This window comes from Hyperoodon ampullatus (genome assembly GCF_949752795.1).
Source record: "Hyperoodon ampullatus genome assembly, chromosome: 5".
NCBI classification, from domain to species: domain Eukaryota; kingdom Metazoa; phylum Chordata; class Mammalia; order Artiodactyla; family Ziphiidae; genus Hyperoodon; species Hyperoodon ampullatus.
The window spans coordinates 30,514,703-30,528,963 of NC_136918.1; the positions used below are offsets into that span (position 1 = coordinate 30,514,703).

The window sequence follows — 14,261 nt, forward strand, 5'->3', positions numbered from 1 at the left end:
AATGTGGACAAATGGTTTCACGCCTATAGCTTGCTTCCATCTTCTCACCACTTAGAGGGAATGATAACCTTGCAGAACTTGCGGCGGGGGGAGGCATTCAATGAGGAGCCATGAATGTGCCTGGCAGGGGGCCTCCTAGCTGGCAAGCACAGAATCAGGGCGTTTCCTCCCCATCTGGTCATCTGGTCTGATAAATGACACTGAAGTTGCAGGCTGCCCCTAACTAACTTATTCACCGCTTCAAACAGGGACTGCAGGAAGGCAGGCAGGCTGGCCGAGAGCAGAAGTGAGGGCTGCAGAAGCAGCAGGCCTGCTCCACTCTTGATAATGTCAGCAGATTAGCTGTGGGGTGATGGGGGAGCTGCACACACCGTTGTCCGATTGGTTGAGTGCGGCTGCGTGTCCCTATAACACGGGCGATTATGGCTATGCAGTTGGTACAGGCCACTCCTGGAACCAAGGTGGTGCCGTGAGTGCCATGCTGGTGGGGAAAAGGGGTTTCAGGGGGCCAAGGACATCTGTTATGCCAGTGACCCCAGTGTGGGCATTTAAACCATCCTAGCTTGTTAAAAGGAGAACAGTAACATTTTCTAGTAGACCACATGCATCGACCCCTATGTCGATGGCGCGTGCATTTCACACTGGACTTGGGAGAGGACCGGCACCTAGGGTGAGCCTGAAGGGTACTTGCTAGAGGGAGTCTTCGTGTCCCAGAGGCTGCAGGAGAAGAGCAGTCTTCTCATAGAATTTACCTCTTGGGATAATAGGGCAGATCTCCTTTTCTCACATCCTTCCTGTAAACCATAAGCTTGGAAAGTTAAGGTGTCCTTTTGCCAAAAGACCGGCATCAAATATTTATACAATGCCAGGGCAAATAGCTTTCTGTGCACAGTAGGGAAGCATCTTTACTTTACTAAAAAATGCAGTGATAATGGAATGTTTTCCATAGATGGAGGATGATTTAACCTTTTTGCATGGGGAGCTGCACTCTGAGAGAGACCTATTTATACCAGCTCGGAGCACGCTACAGCGAGGCTGAACGAGGAAGGTGATGAAGAGACGGGTGGTGGATGAGGCCGTCAAAACAAGGGGCTCTTTAAAAGCCCAGCTGTCTGCTGTCTGTGGTTCACTGACTTTTTTGCTGTTACAGATGACCGAATTTTGACAGCCATTCTGAACTTGCTGTGTAGTGAAGTGGGTGAATCAGCACTCTGGATTCAGAAGAGCAGGGCAGCGGGCTGAGACGCTGCAGGCAGGACTGAATGAGCAGGATGGTAAATAAGGACCTGGTTTGTTCCTGCTTCACGCCCCCAAGCCTGGACCACACAGCCCTCCTCCCAGGCTTGTGACTTGGAGCGAAGGAGGGGATGCCAGGCAGGGGGTAGGAAAGAAAGTTGGATGGGCTGCACTGTCTCCTTCCCCAGGTGGATCTCAACTCTGTCTATATCGTGCTGAGCACTCTAATACTAGAGCATGTGGTAGGAGCATTTAAGGGGCTTGGAGGCTTACCAGTAAGGAGATCTGTAGGTAGAGACTTTGGAAATTGGGTATAACATATTTTTGTAGAAGCCTTGAAGAAATGTGTGCTGTGGTCATATGCTACTGAAGGATCAGTGAGTATCTTCTGGTCCCAAGCATCCCCAGGTCAGGACTTGGGAAAGCTTTATTCAAAGGGGTTCCGTAGGGCATCCCTACAGTGGCAGGGGCTCCAGCTGGACCTGTGTTACCTGGAACTTGATAAGTGAGCTGGACTATGGTCCGTGCTTGTCCTGGAGCCCAAAATATTTAAATGTGGTTCAGCCAGAGAGCAGTTCTGTCCTTCCTTGGTCACCTTAGTCAAATGTCTTTTAGGAGGATATAGAGCAAACACTTGGGGGGAACTTTTTAGCAGAGCAGATGAGAGAGGCAAGCTTAGCACTCTTGCTAAGGCTGATTGGTAACAGACTCTCGGTATAGGAAACAAATACAAAAACGGAGCATAGTATTGATTAACCCACAGGGATCTTATTTGAAATGGAGTATTGTCTTGCCCGGTAGAAAGAATATCAGGATGAGGCTGCTGTGCTCCAGGAATTCCCCTCAGAGCTGTGGTTTGTTGAGTTGGTCAGGCCCCTCTATCATTCTGGAATAATCAGGAATATTCCCCAGGCTAAGTGAAGTACACTGGTCTCAGATTTCTTAAGTTTCAATTGGGCGTTGTAACAGTCAGATATTGCCAGGATGATGCTGTGTAACAAACCACTCCAGAGCTTATTGGCTTAAAACAGTAATAATTTATTGTCTCATATTTGTAGGTTGCCTGGAGCAGCTTCTTTGAGGCAGCTGGGCCCACTCTCAGGTCTGTGGATCAGCTGATCTAGGCTAAGCTCCACCAGGGCAGCTCTGTTCCAACAGACTAGCTGGGGCATGTGCTCTCAAAGTGGTGGCACAGATGTGAGGTCAAGTTCAACCACGCCAGTGCTTTGCAAGCCCCTGCTTGCGTCACACCCACTAAGATCCTACTGGCCAAGCGAGTCACATGGATAAGCCCCTGGTTCGCTTATCTCCCCACCATGGTCTCAGTCTTGAATTTCTTCTCATGATTCTGCTGCTTGTCTGGTCCTTGGTGGCCCCTCATTCACTCTGCATTTCTAGTCAAGCTGTGCCCTCTACCTTGAACCCTCAAACCCCACAGATCCATATGCCTGGCTTGCAGTTAGTTCATATCTCTACTCAAAGGAAGGGGGGAGACCTACCCTGAGCACTTCTTTCAGAAACAGCCGTGCCATTGCCTCTACCTCCATGCAACACCCTGCCCCGCCCCAGCCCAGTTTATATTCTCATAGCATTTATCCCCTGGGACATTATGTTTTCTCTCCCTGCAGGGCAGGGGAAGCTCCATGGGGGCAGGGTCTTCATTTGTCACCAGTGATCGCAAGAGTGCCTGGCACATAATGGGTGCTCAGAATAGACTGAAAGAGGTAGGGTTTCTGAGTCAAAGAGGATGGACTTCTGTGTTTCTGTCTTTTGAGACATTGTTAAGTTGTTCTCTGGAAAGGTTGTGCAGTTAAAATTCCCTTCAGCCCTGGAAGCTTTTTTTTTTTTTTTTTAAATTAATTAATTAATTTATTTATTTATGGCTATGTTGGGTCTTCGTTGCTGCGCACAGGCTTTCTCTAGTTGCGGCGAGCGGGGGCTACTCTTCGTTGTGGTGCGTGGCTTCTCATTGAGGTGGCTTCTCTTGCTGTGGAGCACGGGCTCTAGGCACGCGGGCTTCAGTAGTTGTGGCATGTGGGCTCAGTAGTTGTGACTCTTGGGCTCTAGAGCACAGGCTCAGCAGTTGTGTTGCATGGGCTTAGTTGCTCCGCGGCATGTGGGATCCCAGACCAGGGCTCGAACCCATGTCCCCTGCATTGGCAGTCGGATTCTTAACCCCTGCGCCACCAAGGGAAGTCCCTGGAAACTTTTTACATACAATAAAGAGTGTTACGCATAGCCATTTATTTATTACTTATTTTTGTTGTTGCAAATAATTTTCTCATTCTGACGGCTTTTTGACTGTGCTTGTGAGGTCTGTTGGAAGACAGAAGCTGAAGGTTGCTCTATGTTTCCATCTGTCTGTCTTTTTGTGACTTCTGGAAAGTGCTGGCAGTTCTTGAACTCCAATGTGACTCAAGGGGCTTTCTGTGTTTGTCTCCCTTTCCTTCCTGATGAAGAAAAGATCACATGATTGTGTGAATTATCCTTTATATCACTAAACATATTTTTATGTCTGTTGCCATAACAAAACACCACAGACCGATTGGCTTGAACAATAGACATTTATTTTCTCCTAGATCGGGAGGCTGGACGTCCATGATCAGGGAGTTGGCAAATTCGGTTTCTGGTGAGGCCTCTTTCCCTGACTTGCAGATGGCCACCCTCTCTGTGTCCTCCTATGGGCTTTCCTCTGTGCAAGGTTAGGGGGTTGGGGTGGGTGGTGCTCTGGTGTCTCTTCCTCTTCTTGTAAGGACATCAGTCCTGTTGGACTAGGGCCCACCCTTATGACCTCACTGAACCTTAATTACCCCTGGGAAGGATCTATTTCCAAACGTACTCACTTTGGAGGTTAGAGTTTCAACATATGAATCGGGGGTGGGGGGTGGGGACAGAGTTCAGTCCAGAACAGTGGGACTGAGCAGTGATTTGTAGAATACTGACCAGGAGGAATCCTCTGTCTACAACCCCCTTTCACAGACAAGAAACCAAACCCCTCGAAGGGTCAGATCCCTTTTCCGATAGAGCATGGGCCCAAACCACCTGCTTCTGAGTCCATTCCTCTGTTTCCACAGCCCCTCATCTAAGTGAATCTAGGGTATTTAGGAGCCATTAATTTAAAAAGTGCCTCCTTGAAAGTCTTCTTCAGGGGCAAGGACCCTGTTGTGTTTTTCTTGACACCCTCATTGCCTGAGACAGTTCTGAATCATGCTGTTTGATGTAGGTTTGTTGAATTATACAGAACTCGGAACTTTACCATTAACTATAGCAGTGCCCAGGGAAACATTTTCAATGGTAAATCATTTTGAAAAATTCTCCCTTCCCCCAAATTTCACCTCCTGACAAGAGCTGCGTGAAGTGTCCCATGTACTGCACCCACGTCACACAAATGTCGAGGAATCAGCGCATCTGGACTGTGTCTGCAAGCCCAGAGCTCTGCGTTGCATCTCTCCCCACTTCAGAATAATTTCTCTCACCTCAATATAGTTTTCTCCTAAAAACTGTCTCTAAATGACTGCATTTCCCCCGAATAAGTTCTCCCCAGTGCATCCTGACGTTGGAGCATGAAAAGGAAGGTAAACACGTGAAATCAAATGGTGATTGCTAACAATGAAATTTGGGCTCATAAAATCAAGGATATTATTCAAAACGGCGAGGTAAATTAGTCTCATTCATTCTGATGGGGCTAGACTCTATGGCTGTGTATGCCTTCTTTAATTAACATGCTGAAAAGATGTTCTGATTGGGATTATTAATGAATGCAGTGAACATTTTTGCTGCTTGTAAGGCTTCTGCCACAGACGGTTTACAGCAACCTCCCTCCAACCCGCCCCGCCTTTTCTTTTTCCACAGATTCCTTACACGGCTTGACAGATGGAGTATTCATCTTTGAAGCAGTTTCCACAGAAGATAGCAAAACCACGCAAGGCTACGATGCTATTGTAGTGGAACAATGGACGGTTCTGGACGTAAGTGTTGGGATTGGCAGTGGTGCTTTTCTTGTTTGGACAGTGATTGTTTTACCCGCTCACTCCTCTGAGCGTGGCTGCTGCTGGACGTCGCTTTCCTCTGAACGGCAGTTGGACCTCCATACACCCTGTGAGGACCCCTTTCGTCCTTTGGTGCCCCTCCTATGCCACCCCCAGTTGGGGGATGGGCCCCACTTTTCCCTTTCTGTAGAAAAAACACATTGTGTGTGCCGGGTAGAAAAGATTCTTCTTTCATTAATTTGCAAGCGCTAAGTGACATAAGTGAGGCAAACGCATAGTTTGTGGCCCCCATAATAATTAGAGATTCATCGTTATTGGAGCTAGACTGTATGGCCCCCTCTGACAGGGGGCCATAGAAATTTATATGCCAGAAGAAATTTATATGCACCTGCGCTCTTAACCTTCGCAATAAGTCTGAGTACTGTGATTGCTCCCATTTTACAGATGAGGAAACTGAGGCACAGGGAGATTAGAATCCTGGCCCATTAAGTGTAGAAGGCGGTCTTCGAGATATATTGACCCGCAAGGCCACCAGATTGCTGTGGGCAGAGGAATTCCTCAAGCTGTGTTGGGCTGGGATTTGGGAAGGGGAGAGCTGATTTCTTTCTGAGGTTTGCTGGTGTGTATTTTCAAGGCATTTCTGCAACTGTTGAAACATGGACTTTATAGACCAGTCTCTTGTCCACCCAGCATCTGGCATGTTTGAAAATAGGGGACTGATTTCTGAATGCTCTCAAGTTGGCCCTAGAAGGACACAGGGTTGGCGTCGCTCCGAGGGGCCCTGCCAGACAGGGGGGTCTCTGTGCCAGAGGAGGACAGATGAGGAAGCAGCTCTTGGTGCAGAGTGCGGGGCACGGGAACCCGCCACACCCTTGTGCCCTTTGGCACTGCAGCCTGTGGCCAGTTCCCCGCCTGGAGCAGGGGTGGAGTGCCCCACGAGCACCGTTGCTTAGCCTTTGAGCCTTCAGCCGTTCTGAGGAGGCCTGGTGTGGGGAGCAGGGGTGTGGGGGGCAGCCTGCATCTGAGTAGGGATGGGAAATAGCTGCCTGAAAATGTGACAGAATAGAGTCCACAGAAAAACTGTAATAATCAGAAACAGGAATTCCAAAACCACAGCATCCAGGGCCAGTTAGGTTGTGGGCCAGGGGTCCTGCAGGCGTAAGTAGTGAGGAAGGTGAGGAGGTAGGTGATGACCTGCTTTGCCGTCAGTCTCCGCCAGTGAGTCCCGCCTGCCGTCGGTCCCAGTGAGCCTCCGTGCCCCTAACTGGAAATGGGGTGCAGAGGAAGTGAGGCTCTGTCGAAAATGCAGAGTCCAATGTGGGCAGGTCATGTCCCCCCTGGGGACCCTAAACTTCCACAACTGTAAGATGGGGCGGTCCGTTCACCCAGCCTGCCACGTGTGGTAGATGCAGGATCTCAAGGACCCCGTCCGGACAAGCCCATGCTGGCTGCCCTGCACCCACAAGCTGCAGCACTCGGTTTGCTCTGTGACACAGGGCTGTATCAGCAAGCGATGCGTGGCTGCACCAGAAACACATTGCGTGATTTTGCACATGCGATCGGCCACAGGGCCGTGGGGACGTGTATAAAATCCCTTGCTGTCTGCACATTAAAGTGGCTGTGAAAGGCAGACTTTGTGGCTTCCTCAATAAAGATGGTTTGATGGCAATGATCCAAAATTGCCTGAGAAAGTGGTTCTCAAAGTGTGGTCCCAGGACCAGTAGCAGCAGCACCTGGAAGTTGTTAGAGATGCAGATGCTTGGGCCCCACCCTGGACCTACTGAATGGGAAGCCCTGCGGGTGGGCCCAGCCATCTGGGTTTTAACAGGCTCTCTAGGTGGTTCTGAAGCTTCCTCAGTTTTAAGAACTAGTGTCTGAAAGAACGGTACAGATGCCACTTTCCCCAGATGTCTATGGTCGTGTGATATTTGATGAAAAGGGTGATAGGAAAAGCATCCCAGTGATTCGTCTTTCTTCAGCCTTTGAAATATTGAAATTTTAAAATGTGACCTTGATGCGTAACTGGAGGGAACGCCTACTATCTAAAAAGTCTGTGGGAGGGAATTCCCCGGTGGTCCAGTGGCTAAGACCCTGCACTCACAGTGCCGGGGGGCCCCGGTTCCACCCCTGGTTGGGAAACTAGACCCCACATGCATGCCGCAACTAAAAAGATCCCGCGTGCTGCAACTAAGACCCGGCACAGCCAAACAAATATAAAATATATAAATATTTTAAAAAATAAAATGTCTGTGGGAGGGAGATAATGGTTACAAACTCAAGTAAGGACACGGTTGTCATTTTTTGCCCCTGTCAATTTTTTATTTTTTATTTATTTATTTTTATTTTTATTTTTTTTTTGCTTTATAACAAATTTAATCAGTTATACATATACATATGTTCCCATATCCCCTCCCTTTTGCGTCTCCCTCCCACCCTCCCTATCCCACCCCTCCAGGCGGTCACAAAGCACCGAGCTGATCTCCCTGTGCTATGCAGCTGCTTCCCGCTAGCTATCTGCCTTACGTTTGGTAGTGTATATATGTCCATGCCGCTCTTTCACTTTGTCACAGCTTACCTTTCCCCCTCCCCATATCCTCAAGTCCATTCTCTAGTAGTTCTGTGTCTTTATTCCTGTCTTACCCCTATGTTCTTCATGACTTTTTTTTTTCTTAAATTCCATATATATGTGTCAGCATACAGTATTTGTCTTTCTCTTTCTGACTTACTTCACTCTGTATGACAGGCTCTAGGTCCATCCACCTCATTACAAATAGCTCAATTTCGTTTCTTTTTATGGCTGAGTAATATTCCATTGTATATATGTGCCACATCTTCTTTACCCATTCATCCGATGATGGACACTTAGGTTGTTTCCATCTCCGGGCTATTGTAAATAGGGCTGCTATGAACATTTTGGTACATGTCTCTTTTTGAATTATGGTTTTCTCAGGGTATATGCCCAGTAGTGGGATTGCTGGGTCATATGGTAGTTCTATTTGTAGTTTTTTAAGGAACCTCCATACCGTTCTCCATAGTGGCTGTACCAATTCACATTCCCACCAGCAGTGCAAGAGTGTTCCCTTTTTTCCACACCCTCTCCAGCATTTATTGTTTCTAGATTTTTTGATGATGGGCATTCTGACTGGTGTGAGATGATATCTCATTGTAGTTTTGATTTGCATTTCTCTAATGAGTAAAGATGTTGAGCATCCTTTCATGTGTTTGTTGGCAGTCTGTACCTGTCAATTTTTTAAATGGTTATTTTTTTAAATTGAAGTATAGTTGATTTACAGTGTTGTGTTAGTTTCAGGTGTACATCAAAGTGATTCAGATATATATATATATATATAAAGTATGTAGAATATATAAAGTATGTATATATATATACACACGTATATATATATTCTACATACTTTATATATTCTTTTTCATATTCTTCTCCCTTATAGGCTACTACAGAATACTGCGTATAGCTCCCTGTGCTATACAGTAGGTCCTTGTTGGTTACTTATTTTATATATAGTCGTGTGTATATGTTCATCCCAAACTACTAATTTATCCCTCCCCACCTTTCCCCTTTGATAACCATAAATTTGTTGTCTATGTCTGTGGATCTATTTCTGTTTTGTATTTAAAGTTATTTATATCTTTTTTTAAGATTCTACATGTAAGTGATATCATATGATATTTGTCTTTCTCTGTCTCACTTACTATGATAATCTCTAGGTCCATCCATGTTGCTGCAAATGGCATTACTTCATTCTTTTTTACGGCTGAGTAATATTCCATTGTATATATACACCACGTCTTCTTTATCCATTCATCTGTCAGTGGATGTTCATCTTTGTTTCTCAAGGCATCCAGTAAATGCTTCCTGCATTGGGTTGAAAGCCTTTTGGTTCAGCCCAAGGGTAGACCAGTGTTTCTCAAAATTGAGCTTGTGTCTATCTGGAAAGCTTTTTAAAAGACACACGTCCAGGCTCTCCCCCCGAGTTTCCTATTCAGCCCACTGTGAGAATCAATCCCTGCCTTAGAGGAGCCACGTGTATGCAGCTGTTACCAGCACAGCCCAGCAGGGTCCAGTCTGGGGTGGGCTTGCCCCTGGCCCAGCAATTGGAAGAGCTCTGTCCGACCCCTGCTCTGACCCACAGACAGCTGCTCCTCTGCCTGTGCCTTGGGCTGTGTGTGGGGGTGTCCAGCTCCCTCACCTCTATCCTCGAGACCATCCCCTCCCTCTCCTCCCCACCCTTATGGCCTCTGGGGAAGGCCTTTCCTGTTGAAGCCCTGGGCAGCTCCCTCTTGGCTTGTGGTTGATCCTGCTTTTCTGGCAGCCACTCTCCTCCTGGAGCCTCCCAGGGCTCTGACCACAAAGTATCTCGGACCAACTTTTTCTCTTTTCTCACAGTTGGGATTGACTTGTCCCTTTCCTGCCCCTTTACTCCTCTGCCCATTAATATCCTCAAGCTCTGTGTGCAGATGTGCCAGTCTAATTAGGTCACATCTTCCTGGCTTTCCTCTCCCCTGCACCCCAGACCACACACACACACACACACACACACACACACACTTTCACAAGACAACCTACCTGGCTCTTTACAGCTCTGCAGACAGTGCGGTATGTTGGAAAGAGAATGTGGATTCTCGAGTCTGGCCTGGGAAGGCATCCTGCTCTCTTATTTCTTGCTGAGTGTATGAAAAGGAAACCACCCCGTCTTTGCTTTTCCATTTTTCAATTGTACAAATGGAGACATGGGTAACAACCTCTCGAAGTCGATGAGAATGAAAAGAGATAACGTATTTTTAAGTTGTGAATGTCATACTTGCCATAGAGTAAGTAAATACTGTTTCCTTGTATCGGTCACCCAGGATCATCAATTGGAAAGATCCTCTGCCTATTGTGTTGACCTTGTTCCAAAAGCACAGAGGAGGCTGGGCTAGGGAACATGTGGAGTCAAATGCAAATAATTGCATTTTTCTCAGTTGGAAACCTATGGCCTAAAATTAAAGGCAGTTGTGAATGGGATGAAAGTCCATCCGTAGGGCATTTATAACAGGTATTTGGCTTGTGCTCTATGAGTTTACAATCTAGAGTGTGAGCAGAAAGGGTGATTCTTTGAAAGGAAGGGGGGAAGCTACATAGACGGATAGGTGAAGAGGAAGAGAGAGGCAGAGAAAGGGACCGTCATCTTCTCTGTCTGCACGTCCTTCAGCCTGACCGCGCAATGGACTTGGAGGATACCACCAGGAGCTCGTGAGCCATAGAGCCTCTCCATCCTCATCCCGCTGCCTGGACTGTCTTCTAGCTCACAAGTGCTTCCTGTGAAATTTGCCACCAGAACTGAACATAAAACAGTAGGGAAAGCGCTTTGAGTTGATGCAGTTGTCTTGGGAACTGGTGGGTTAACTGAAAAAGTCAATGAAAAAGAACCAAAGAAAATCATACTCAGAGGGAAGGATTAGGAGTTTGGGATTAGCAGATGCAAACTATTATTTTTAAATTTCAAATACATGTATAATTTTTCCAAGTCTCCAAATATTTTTTTCTGTTAGTTTCTGCTCTATAACAAAGTGAATCAGCTACACATATACATATATCCCCATATCCCCTCCCTCTTGCGTCTCCCTCCCACCTTTCCTATCCTACCCTTCTAGGTGGTCACAAAGCACCGAGCTGATCTCCCTGTGCTATGTGGCTGCTTCCCACCAGCTAGCTATTTTACATTTGGTAGTGTATATGTGTCAATGCCACTCTCTCGCTTTGTCCCAGCTTACCCTTCCCCCTCCCCATATCCTCAAGTCCATTCTCTAGTAGTTCTGTGTCTTTATTCCTGTCCTGCCCCTAGGTTCTTCATGACCTTTTTTTTTAGATTCCATATATGTGCGTTAGCATACGGTATTTGTTTTTCTCTTTCTCACTTACTTCACTCTGTATGACAGACTCTAGGTCCATCCACCTCACTACAAATAACTCAATTTCATGTCTTTTTAAAGCTGCATAATATTCCATTGTATATATGTGCCACATCTTCTTTATCCATTCATCTGTCGATGGACACTTAGGTTGCTTCCATGTCCTGGCTATTGTAAATAGAGCTGCAGTGAACATTGTGGTACATGACTTTTGAATTATAGTTTTCTCAGGGTATATGCCCAGTACTGGGATTGCTGGGTTGTATGGTAGTTCTATTTTTAGTTTTTTAAGGAACCTCCATACTGTTCTCCATAGTGGTTGTATCAATTTACCTTCCCACCAACAGCGAAAGAGGGTTCCCTTTTCTCCACACCCTCTCCAGCATTCATTGTTTGTAGATATTTTGATGATGGCCATTCGGACTGGTGTGAGGTGACACCTCATTGTAGTTTTCATTTGCATTTCTCTAATGATTAGTGATGTTGAGCATCCTTTCATGTGTTTGTTGGCAATCTGTGTATCTTCTTTGGAGAAATGTCTATTTAGGTCTTCTGCCCATTTTTGGATTGGGTTGGTTTTTTTTTTTTTTTTTGATATTGAGCTGCATGAGCTGCTTGTAAATTTTGGAGATTAATCCTCTGTCAGTTGCTTCATTTGCAAATATTTTCTCCCATTCCAAGGGTTGTCTTTTTGTCTTGTTTCTGCTTTCCTTTGCTGTGCAAAAGCTTTTAAGTTTCATTAGGTCCCATTTTTTTAATTTTTGTTTTAATTTCCATTTCTCTAGGAGGTGGGTCAAAAAGGATCTTGCTGTGATGTATGTCATAGAGTGTTCTGCCTATGTTTTCCTCTAAGAGTTTCATAGCTTCTGGCCTTACATTTAGGTCTTTAATCCATTTTGAGTTTATTTTTGTGTATGGTGTTAGGGAGTGTTCTAATTTCATTCTTTTACATGGAGCTGTCCAGTTTTCCCAGCACCACTTATTGAAGAGACTGTCTTTTCTCCACTGTATATTCTTGTCTCCTTTATCAAAAATAAGGTGACCATATGTGCGTGGGTTTATCTCTAGGCTTTCTATCCTGTTCCATTGATCTATCTTTCTGTTTTTGTGCCAGTACCATACTGTCTTGATTACTGTAGCTTTGTAGTATAGTCTGAAGTCAGGGAGCCTGATTCCTCCAGCTCCGTTTTCCTTTCTCAAGATTGCTTTGGCTATTCAGGGTCTTTTGTATCTCCATACAAATTGTGAAAATTTTTTGTTCTAGTTCTGTGAAAAATGCCATTGGTTGTTTGATAGGGATTACATTGAATCTGTAGATTGCTTTGGGTAGTGTAGTCATTTTCACGATGTTGATCCTTCCAATCCAAGAACATGGTACATCTCTCCATCTGTTTGAATCATCTTTAATTTCTTTCATCAGTGTCTTATAGTTTTCTGCATACAGTTCTTTTGTCTCCTTCCGTAGCTTTATTCCTATGTATCTTATTCTTTTTGTTTCAGTGGTAAATGGGAGTGTTTCCTTAATTTCTCTTTCAGATTTTTCATCATTAGTGCATAGGAATGCAAGAGATTTCTGTGCATTAATTTTGTATCCTGCTACTTTACCAAATTCATTGATTAGCTCTAGTAGTTTTCTGGTAGCATCTTTAGGATTCTCTATGTATAGTATCATGTCATCTGCAAACAGTGACAGCTTTACTTCCTGTTTTCTGATTTTGATTCCTTTTATTTCTTTTTCTTCTCTGACTGCCGTGGCTAAAACTTCCAAAACTATGTTGAATAATAGTGGTGAGAGTGGGCAACCTTGTCTTGTTCCTCATCTTAGAGGAAATGGTTTCAGTTTTTCACCATTGAGAATGATGTTGGCTGTGGGTTTGTCATATATGGCCTTTATTATGTTGAGCTGAGTTCCCTCTGTGCCTACTTTCTGCAGGGTTTTTATCATAAATGGGTGTTGAATTTTGTCAAAAGCTTTTTATGCATCTATTGAGATGATCATATGGTTTTTATCCTTCAATTTGTTAATATGGTGTATCACCTTGATTGATTTGCATATATTGAAGAATCCTTGCATTCCTGGAATAAACCCCACTTGATCATGGTGTATGATCCTTTTAATGTGCTGTTGGATTCTGTTTGCTAGTATTTTGTTGAGGATTTTTGCATCTATGTTCATCAGTGATATTGGCCTGTAGTTTCCTTTTTTTGTGATGTCTTTGTCTGGTTTTGGTATCAGAGTGATGGTGGACTCGTAGAATGAGTTTGGGAGTGTTCCTCCCTCTGCTATATTTTGGAAGAATTTGAGAAGGAAAGGTGTTAGCTCTTCTCTAAATGTCTTGTAGAATTCGCCTGTGAAGCCATCTGGTCCTGGGCTTTTGTTTGTTGGAAGATTTTTTAATCACAGTTTCAATTTTAGTGCTTGTGATTGGTCTGTTTATATTTTCTGTTTCTTCAAGGTTCCGTCTAGGAAGGTTGTGCTTTTCTAAGAATTTGTCCATTTCTTTCAGGTTGTCTGTTTTATTGGCATATAGTTGCTTGTAGAAATCTCTCATGATCCTTTGTATTTCTGCAGTGTCAATTGTTACTTCTCCTTTTTCATTTCTAATTCTGTTGATTTGAGTCTTCTCTTCCTTTTTCTTGATGAGTCTGGCTAATGGATTATCAATTTTGTTTATCTTCTCAAAGAACCAGGTTTTAGTTTTATTGAGCTTGGCTTTTGTTTCCTTCATTTCTTTTTCATTGATTTCTGATCTAATCTTTATGATTTCTTTCCTTCTGCTAACTTTGGGGGTTTTCTTGTTCTCCTCTCTCTAATTGCTTTAGGTGTAAGGTTAGGTTGTTTATTTGAGATATTTCTTGTTTCTTGAGGTAGGACTGTATTGCTATAAACAACTGCTTTTGCTGCATCCCATAGGTTTTGGGTCATCATATTTTCATTGTCATTTGTTTCTAGGCATTTTTTGATTTCTTCAGTGATCTCTTGGTTATTAAGTAGTGTATTGTTTAGCCTCCATGTTTTTGGATTTTTTACAGAATTTTTTCCTGTAATTGATATCTAGTCTCATAGCGTTGTGGTCAGAAAAGATATTTGATACGATTTCAATTTTCTTAAATTTACCAAGGCTT

The 14,261-nt window shown here is 44.5% G+C and overlaps 1 protein-coding gene across 1 annotated transcript in view; it reads left to right on the plus strand.

Annotated features, from left to right (window-relative positions):
* The window catches only part of RFTN1 (raftlin, lipid raft linker 1), a gene marked incomplete at both ends in the record, with an annotated part of 182,526 nt that overhangs the window by 132,878 nt on the left and 35,387 nt on the right, over positions 1-14,261 (plus strand). The window contains one exon of the mRNA XM_079705075.1: positions 5,089-5,204. Coding sequence (XP_079561201.1) covers positions 5,089-5,204 — 116 coding nt within the window. The remainder of the gene's footprint in view (positions 1-5,088; positions 5,205-14,261) is intronic.